Source organism: Halyomorpha halys, unplaced genomic scaffold (genome assembly GCF_000696795.3).
Source record: "Halyomorpha halys isolate HHAL.00 unplaced genomic scaffold, Hhal_1.1 Scaffold1001.1, whole genome shotgun sequence".
Taxonomy (NCBI): Eukaryota; Metazoa; Arthropoda; class Insecta; order Hemiptera; family Pentatomidae; genus Halyomorpha; species Halyomorpha halys.
Genome location: NW_027104681.1, coordinates 106,379 through 116,787, shown reverse-complemented (window position 1 = coordinate 116,787; position 10,409 = coordinate 106,379). Strand labels below are relative to the sequence as shown.

General features: G+C 31.4%; 1 protein-coding gene across 1 annotated transcript; it reads right to left on the bottom strand.

Moving 5' to 3' along the window:
• Positions 1-3,260: 3,260 nt before the first annotated feature.
• mRpS33 (mitochondrial ribosomal protein S33) lies at positions 3,261-5,348 on the bottom strand. Its single transcript, XM_014431766.3, has 2 exons — positions 5,135-5,348; positions 3,261-3,649 (listed from the first exon to the last, which is right to left on the bottom strand). Exons 1-2 carry the CDS (start codon positions 5,249-5,251, stop codon positions 3,422-3,424), a joined length of 345 nt encoding a protein of 114 aa, XP_014287252.1. The 5' UTR covers positions 5,252-5,348; the 3' UTR covers positions 3,261-3,421.
• Between the last annotated feature and the right edge of the window lie 5,061 nt (positions 5,349-10,409).

The window sequence follows — 10,409 nt, the reverse complement described above, 5'->3', positions numbered from 1 at the left end:
AGTTATAAAAAACGAAAAAGACTATAATTTTCATTGGTTCAACTTAAATGTACTGCTACACATTAACCAAGCTATGACAAATGTGTGGCCGGCAAATCGAGTGTCAGTTCTTTGGCTCATCAAAGATCATTTTGGCAAGAGTACTGCATTCACTTGTTTGTGCCGTGTATTAATTAGTTAAAGAATTTCTTCAATCTTCGGAATCAGTAACTGACTCTACTTTAAGATCGTATACTTTAATGTTCTATTAATTGGATATACTTTAGTGGTTTATTTTTTATTTAAAATATTACAATTGAACAATTTTTCAAGACATTATTTGTCTGGGTAATTAAATTAACAAGTGTTTGAAAAGAAATCTTCCTGCTTTATCGATTTTAGTGTTTCCGTTAATATTGCCTTTCTTGATTTCATTTCTCTTTAGGATGAAAATAGTTTAAATATAAGGTAATATCACGCACAAGTACATCGTCAATGTTTATTTCTCTGGAGCGTACAAGTGTTTGAATAACAACCTTTGTTTCTTTCTGTGTTTTGGTGGATTTACATGTTTGCCCCTTGCCACCAATCCAAGACTTGTACTAATACTTGGTAAATAAAGGAAGCAATAAACCTCGGTATCCACTCTCTTCTTTTGTTCTTTGGACTTTTGTCGGCCATTCCATTCTATTTTCTTTCTTCTCACTATAAAAAAGGTACAAAATAAAGAGATACGAAATGAAAAATTTAAACTAAATTTAAATCTGTACCGCTACAACCCATGAAGGGTTCAGTACTTTGTAAAAAAGTGCCGTTACTAGACCAACGGGTGTGCAAGGAGGTGATTTGGTTAGAATCACGCTCGACCACCAGATTTTTACCCAATTTAAGAGGCTGGGTGGACCCCAGGAGGGCTCCAGAACCCACAGGAGTTACTCACGGGGTATTCATGATCTTTAGTTTAACATGTTAAATGGAAAAACGTATGTTAAATGTTAAAACGATATAACAGGTAAAGGTGGATCCACATGTTGGCCGCTCGCCACGGATCGGGGGCTCGTACAAATGCTCGGCAAACAAAGAGCGGACCATCCACATGTCAGTGTTATTCAGAGAGGCAAGCATGGCGGACGTACAAGTGGTTTCAGCCATTGTACTTGGATTGTATTATTTTTATTACAAAAAAAGAAAATGAAAGGAAATTAAATATAAATAAATAATATTAAATATTAAACTTATTATAAAAAGTACCAACAAACACCTTTAACCTCCTAACAGCTCTCAGTTGCAACTAGACAAAGAACAATGGTGTAGATGCTACACGAGTGCTCTCACGAACCCCTTTGATCTGTGGGCAAATAACCGACTCTCGACGGCTCGGCAACGAGCCTAGGCCAACCAAACCAAGCCACCCATCCACATGCTCGCGTATGTCTGAGTTCGCCATGGCTTGGTCAACATGTAGAGGCCCCTTAACATGGCTGAGAGTCTGTTACTAGGCTGTTAAACGGAGAATGACGTCACGAAACAGACCAGCTGAGGTTGTCACTGTTTTATTTGTTGTCGTGTTAGGTTACTTACTCGTAGTTTGTATTTCGTTTTGTTTTTTTCTTTTGTCTTGTGTTTTGGACTTTTTAAAAAATACAATCAGTAGCCAAACTTTTACACTTCTACTTTTCACTTATTTTAGGCATGTTGTAATAAATTACTGTAATCGAAACTTAGAAGTAAACAATAAAATGAAGTTTTGGCAGGAAAGGTTACTAAAGGGGTATTCATGATGTTGTGTTAAATGTTAAATGACAACAAATAAAAAACAAGTTGCTCAGAAAATCTGCTAGGAGCTCTTATGCATTTAACATGACTTTAAATAGGGCTGCTCACAATATAATACTTATAACATTTAACATGGTAAAAAATTTTACACATGAATACAATAAACACAATATCATGAAAACAATTTTCTGCCGTCCCGGATTCGGACTCGGGTCCTTAGAGTTAGTAGCCACGCGATTTACCCCATGGCTACCACGCTCCCCGATGAAATGAAAGGAAATACAAATATAAGCAAATTTAGTATCCGATGACAAAGATTCTTTTTATCAAATGCTTGTAAATTTAATTACTTAAACATATAATGTATTTATGAACTTATATTTGCATTGTGTTAAATTAAAAAAAAAAAAAACTGTTTTAAAAGATTAAAGTTTTAAAACAAAGTATTTACACTGAATCAAAAGAATTTAAAAATATTCAATCTTAAAATGGAGTTAATAATTGAATATGAAGATTAGGAAAAGTCTTTAATTAAGTAAAATAGAGAGAGAGGGCAATTAGTTATCAATTAGTAGTTCTAAAACTACACTAACTGAATGCAAACTGTGGATACAGTACAAGAGCCCAAGAGGAGAAAAAAGGCAGTTATCTCACCCCAATTTTTGATTACTTTGATGAAAACTATCTATAAATACTAGTCAAAATTGATGAGTCTGCCAAGTATAGGTAGGGGGAATAAAAAATGGCAGCAGTTTCAAAACCTTAAAAAACATTAATTTTTCATTCATCTATATCCTAAAAACTACCAACAATACTAGAAAATCTAAGAACATTATTTAAAGAAGAGTAAATTTTCTGAAATAATAGCCCTAAAAGAGCTATTTACGTCCAATAGTTCTCGAGATATAGTTTTTTAAAAAGCAAAATTTCTTAAAAATCTACTGAAAGATTAGTATTTTGAGAAATCTATATCTCAGGAACTATGTGACGTACAGATGTCTATTAGCTTAAGTTAAAACTAGTATAATGGACTATAAAGAGGTTTACGACCTTTACTTTTGTAGGAATAGTAGTTTTCATGATATATGCTAAAATAAATTGATTTATAGTTGTTCGGACAATAAGTTTAATTTATGAAAAACTTCATTTCAGAAACCAGACGTACAGATGTCTGCCAGCGCTCAAGTTAAAGCTAGTTAATTTTACTATAAAATAGTTAATAATGTTTATCTTTGTAGGACTAGTAGTTTTTATGATATTTGACAAAATAAACTCACAAAATGTTGATTTCTAGTTGTTCATATAAAATGTTGGATTTTTGAAAAAATACTAAAAATAAATTTTTAACCATATTTCACCTATAACAATATAGTTAAAAATCATTATTCATTGTGAACTATTAAGTTCTGTTCTAAAATTAAGTTAAGTTCTGAAAAATAGTTTTAACAGAATGTACTAGTATTAAATGGAACTATGAACTAGGATGAGATATAATAACTATCGGACTTTTTCTGAACAAAATGCCCATTTATTATAATCAAAGAGAGGAAGGCCAAAAAAACATCCATTTTCAGATTATTACAACATATTTAAATTATTTAATTTTTTTATCTATTTTATAAACCAGCTATCTAAAAATATATACATATTTATAAATAATAATAAACTAAGTTTCTTCTTCCTTCTTCTCCTTCTTTTCTCTTTTCCATGTTCTTTTGCCCCTGAGCTCACGAAGCCTTTGCATTTCCTCTTGAAAATCTCTGTGCTCATCACGATACAAACCATAGTTCCTTAAGTGGTGCATTAATAAGTTCAACTGCTCATACCTGGGGTAGTAAGCATCAGTTTTTTCAGGATTTTTTTGTATCGGACGCTCACTCATAAGTTTCACAACCTGAAAGAAATTCAAAATAGTAAATAATAAACATAATTCAAATACATAGGAAGCCAAAGTGGTGTAGATCCAAATTTCTGAGAACTTAGTGTTTGGCTATGGTTGGAAAAAAAAGTAAAGCTCATAATTTCTGATTTTGATAAAAATTAATTGAAAATTTTCTATATTTAATTAGTGACATCCCATATCAGTTTTCTTTTTGACATTGTAAAAAGAAAAGAAAACCTCATTAAAATGTAACAAAACCCAAGACAGGAAAAATTGCAGTTATGATTTATAAATTAACTGATAATAACATTAAAAAAATCCATATTTCCTCTGGAAAGCATAATACTGCTTATATAACAGTATATAATGTTTGTTTTTTTTCACATATAGAATAAATTGGTATTAATATCAAACTTTCATAGGTTACGTTCAATTAATAAAATTGGTACAAACCTTAAGGTTAGTAACTGAAACTTTTATTATATCTTTATTTTCATTATAACATTCTCAATTTTTTTTTTTTTTTTTTTTACATCAAGTTTATTTATATTTATGGTACAAGAAAAGAAATAACAAAATTTCTACATTATTGAAACTTTGCCTATAATGTTTCCTTGGTAGTAAGAACAGACATCCAAACTTGGAGGCGATGGGATACTTTAAAAAAATGGGTAATGGGATATTTAAAAAATAATTTGCTCAAAATAACACAAGTAAGAAGGTATGTATCATTTGCTATATATTTTATGTTTCAGAATTAAATAAAACCACTCCCATGATGGTTCAATCAATATTATAAAATATGTGACCAATTTTAGATAAATAAAAATAACAATATTTTGTTAAATGATCTTACAAACAAATAAATTGTTATCTGATAATATTTTATAATAAATTTTTCTCCCGGAAGGGCAAAGTTCAAGAAAATCTAGTTGTAGGAAAATCTTTTAGGTTTTGCCACGAGAAATAAATTTTTGTAACAACTTTCACCTCTAGTACCCAATGAATAGTTGTCTTAGCCAGTTTAGTGGAAACATTCAGTAATGAGTAGCAAGAAAAAAAACCAGAGATTCTTCTAACGATGTGCTTGGTTTGAAGTCACAGTCAAAATCAATATTTATTTTTCACTAGAAAATAATTTGTACGATCATTAAACGGAAACCAAAACTGCTGGCAAAGTAGCTGTATTTCCTTTTCACATATTCAAAGTTCACAAACGCAAACCAGGAAAACTTTCAATTTATAGGATAAATAGGAACTAATGTATTTACTATCCATGAAGTACTAGAATGTAGGTACTAGGAAGGAAAGTTATAACAAAATCTAAAGTGAGTGGTAAAATCTAAAATTTCCTAACCGCCGAATTCCATTCTCTGTTCTTTCCCATAAAATTGCTGGAAATTAACCTACAGCATTGTTTAATTCCCTTATGATCCGATATTTAATAAGTTTTATTATTTCAAACAAGTTTTGTTATTCCAAATAAGTTTTTATTACCTTCATTGATTTAGAATTAGTTGGTCTTGTAACATCACCAAATATTCTATTTTTGAGAAAATTCATTCTCATTGAATATTTCGTTTGAAGTTTTATAAGTTCCGTATACCGCGACATGGCTTATTAAGTTTTACATTCAAGTTAAATAATAGCACAACAAAACTAAATTGTCTAACAAATCTAGGGTTTCAAATTAATAGGAAAGGAACGTAAGGTTATGTTTTCAGAAACAAAGAGGTAAGAATGCGTAGGTTCTGAACATACAACTTCAAAAGAACTATTTAGCATGAGACCATAACAGAACAATGAACTATTTAAATGCCCTATAGTTCAGTAATCTGAATATGGAGAAAGAAAAATATTGACACTAAGGATATGAAACTTCTGAATGAGCTAGTTCAAAAGAATTAGTGGTACTGCGATATTCTCCACACACTTCCATGTACATGCTATACATTAATTACCAGAACCATTCCATGAAAACGAATATTTTCAAAAGCTACAAATAATAAGTAAAAATAGCGCTTAGCAACTAACAAATTAACTATTCATAATTTGCAATTCTTAATTAAAGTTTATATTTCATTAGTTCCGTTTCATGAGATTTTTATGATTTATTCCTGGTCATTTCTAAAATACGTAGGGAGAGAGATTTCTCGATTGGGCACCACCCTTTTCTAAGCATGGTAGGAGGTTTTCATTTCGTGGGACCATAACAGAAATAAAAGTCGATCCTCAAAACCAGATTCGAACTGGCATCGCTACAGGTCTTCGGCTACAAACGGCTCTCTTTTCAGGAGACCTTTCAATTATTGATTATATAATTTTGTTATTTCACATTTTCGAAAAGATTCATCCTCATTTTAAATTCAATCATAAACCTCTCCTTCTGTATTTTTGAGCTTATTACATATCAGTTTTGAATTTATTTCCAGGTGGAATTAAGTTCAAGATTGACAGCTCTGGTACTTTAATACAGGAATAACCAAACCTAAGATTTGAATCGAATACCTTTTCATGGGGCAGACTCTGTAGTAAGAAATGGACCTGCATAATCAATTCGAGTAATGATAAATGGTCTTCCTTGTTCGAATCGAGAGAGTGGGAGATAAGACATTAAAGAAATGTAAATAATTTTATGTGTAAACGTGTAAATATTATTATAATTGCAAATGTATTGCTTTCATAAATAAAGTTTACCACAAGAATATACTGAATCACAAAAAAGTAAGTTCTTACAGGCGGTGCCTCTCACTGGCCTTTGTACTCGTAGTAGAATCATTACCCCAGAGATGCAGACATAAGAGTACCTTCTTGGTATAGTAAATTAGCACATTCAGTATATTCTTCCTGCCTTAATTTGGAATGGAGAATCTCATTTCACTATGGTTATTTCCTCACATCATTCCTCCACCTTTAAACCTATAGTAAGGCCTGTCATCCTTGGGACTCACCTTCCCTTTCCCCTGTCTACAGTCTACCCTGTTGAAGGAAGTTACCATCCTGAAAGGTTAGACAGCTAGCACCCAGTCCAGACTGGCATTCCTCCTTCCCACCCACATACTAATCCTGTAGAGCAAAGTTATCATCCTTTGAGAACTTTTAACTTCCACCCCTAAGACTCATCCTGTCTGTTCACCTCCTAAACAGCTACCTAACTTATTGAATATGCATTGTTGAGACCTTCTGCTGTAGAGTACCACACATTGTTAATCCAAATCAGACCTTACACAACATCCTCCACCTCGACACCATCATTATTCTTTTATTGATCTCATTACAGATCTTATTTTCTTTTCCGTTATTATTTATCAATTATTTTCAGAATTTATTTTAGTACTCAGGTGTGTAAAGGGGCCACCTGCTTTGAAAGTATAATTATCTCTGACTGCATGGCCTTCTTCTTTCTTCAGAAGTTGATTCAACCATGTTTTTTGTTTTCGATTCTTTTAACTCCAGTCCAACTGTTTTACTATCCTGGTCTGTCTTAGTGAGTACTTCACTTGACATTTTTTCACTTCTTACCAAAATGACAAAATCACCTATGTAGCCAAGAATCTGGTATAAACGGCAAGACACAGTACCATTTCAGTCAATGCATCAAACATCTTTATGTAGAACCAAGTTAAAAAGCATTGCTGAGAGAGCATTTCTTTATCGTACTATGGAAGTAAATTGTTTTGTTCTATTTATATGGTTACTAACAAGTTCATATACATACATAATGAATCTATAAATTTATTTACAATGTCTTTGAACATTTATATAAATGGGTTAATAAGGTCATTAGCATACAAATAATATACAATATAAATGTCACTTTTATTTTGTGATATAGGTATTCATATTTTCAAGCAAATTGTACATTTTGGGATTCTGCCATTATTAATTAAAGTAACTATTAATTGTATATTTGTTTTCTCACTACTGGAGGTATTGTATTTGTATTAAAGCAGAAAAAGAAAGAAAAATTGACTTCAGAATCGGAAATGTTCACTCACATTTTAAATTGAAGGCATCAAGAACAAATATTGCTCCTTGTCTGTCTGAATTAGGGCATGATGGATCAAACTGTTAATCCAATTTTGATGAGATTTTCAGAAATTGTTAGTGTTTTTGTCTTGTTGGTCAGAAAGGTGTGAGACGCTCTCGAAAGCTTGGAAGAAAATGATGGCGAATCCTTGGAGATTCCAAAGATGGTGATCACAGGATAGACCCAGCTGAAAGCTAGTCTGTTTCGGTGGTATGACGTCCTTTGCTCTGCAATGGTCCTTTTTTTTTTTTTTTCCTACCTCCTAGTTTATTATTTATTAAACAAATACAATTATACACATATTACTTAGGACTAAGAGGATTATATATACACCTATGTACAATTAATCTTGGTTCGCCTTGCGACATTATAAGATAAGTACAGCTGGGTCTACTGAAGGCAGTTTTATATTAAGTGGCTTGATAGCCGGGGGGCTAACATGGAAAGGGGAGGGACCATTCCGGCTGGTGGTGTTAAGATGTGGGTGACTTCAGGCTTAAGCAATGGTCCAAGAGATGATGGTGAACCAGTGGACTGTAAGTGCATACGGCTGTGACCGAGAAGCAGTCTTATATCTTTTCTGCTTGAGGTAGTTTCGTGCTTTATTTTGGTATCGTTTATTTATTATTTTATTGAAATTGCTAAGTAGTATGTATAAAAATGAATAATATGTAAAAATAACAGTATGTTTTTATAAAGTACAATAATATATAAACTTGAGAGCTTTGGTGAGGTTCAAGGTGTTGTGCTCTAGTGGATTATAGCCAAACTTCTTGTTCCTCTTGCTACACCCCTTTGTGTCTACAAATTAGTACCCTGTTGAATGAAGTTAGCAGCCAGCAAGGCCCCCACCTAGCACTCAGTCCAGTCTTGCACTTGCACCCCCAAGTCTCCTCGTGTATATTCATCTCTTAAACAGCAACCTAACCTACTGAGCATGCATTGCTGAGGCCTCCTCCTATAATTTACCTCTCATTGTTAATCAGAGTCAGATCTAACACAACCACCTCAACACCATTATTATTCTTTTCTAATTAGAACCAAGTTAAAAAGCATTGCTGATGGAGCATCTCCATATTTTACTCCATAAATGAATTGTTTCATTTTACTTATACTATTACTAACAAAAACAAATACATATAATGTATCTATTAATTTATCTACCATGTCTTCGAACATTTATATAAATGGGTTAATAAGGTCATTATTATACAATATAAATTTAACTTTTATTTTGTGATATAGGTTTTCATATTTTAAAGCAAATTGTGCATTTAGGGTTACTTAATAAAGATAATTCTGCTATTTTTCCAACATTCTTGACATCAAAGCACTTGTTGAATAGGCGAACTGAAAAATCTGAAAAAATTGAATTATTTAAGTAATTTAAAATTAGAGATAAATATTAAGCCTTGATAATTTAATAAATAGTTTCTGGTTCAATTAAAGTAACTGTAAGTAATTAGTAATTGTATATTTGTTTCCTTACTATAGAAAATATTTGTACTCATGCAGAAAATGAAAAACAAAACTGTCCTTAGTATCCAAAATTTTACATTTAAAGGATCAATGAACAAATATTGCTCCCTGTCTGTCTAAATTTGGGCATAATGGATCAAACTGTTAATCCAACTTTGATGAGATTTTCAGGGATTGTGAGAGTTTTGTTTAGTTGGTTCATGTCAAATTTATTAAAAAGTAAAAATGATAAAATTTTGATATTTTACTGATCCAATAGAAACAGCAAGGAAGACTAACATGACTGCCAAGACACTTGGTAGATTTTTGTTTTATATATTAATTCATAAATTAATTAATAGCTTACTATGTATTGTTAAAAAATAAATTGATTTATCTTTTTTTTTTTAAGTAGTTTAATATTTTGATACTTAATCTTAATTTATGTTTTATTTAAGTCAGGAACAGAATCAAATATCAACTGAAGTTTTTGCCAATTTCTAATAACTGTTACTTATTTATTATATTTAAGGTGCAAAGATGCAAAAAAGATAGAACTAAAATATGAAATTATTTTTAGGAAACTTGAAAATTCAGGGATCTATCCCTTTATGAACCTGAATCCAAATATTGAAATTAAAATTAGATTTAAAAGGAGATGGTAAGGGCTGCGGTTTTAGGAACGTGACAGCTGTGCGGGTTGGGTCGTAGGTACCAAAGTACTCAGTTCGGTACGTTGTGGGTTCGATTCCCACCTGGGGCAGTTAATATTTATTTTTTGACAATCCTGAAAAATGAAACTCGACACTCCCACCTTGGTTAGTACATAGCGGCAAAAACAGTATCTATCGACAACACTAATGAGGATCAGCATTCTGGTTCAAATTTTTTGCAATTAACAAATACTTAAAAAGTATTTTAATATAAAATAGTAAAAAAATAATATAGAGATAGTTTTTCTTGTCCACAGCCCTTAGCATATCCTTCTAATTTAAATACAGTCAATCATAATTAATATACAATACAATTAAATGTGATTTAGTTTTTTTTCTTTTTAGGTCTTAAGCATGATTTTTAGAAGGGAATAATTCTCTGAGGATTTTATTTATAATAAATTTAAAAAAAAAATTGTAATTACAATTATTTTCCTACATACGCAGTACTTAATAATATTGCAAAGAAATTAGATTCATCAAATTAAAACAAAAGGTGAAAGGTGAATGCCAACAATCTATTCTTGGGGTTGTTGAATTTATACTTATTTACATTAAACTATTTTTTGTT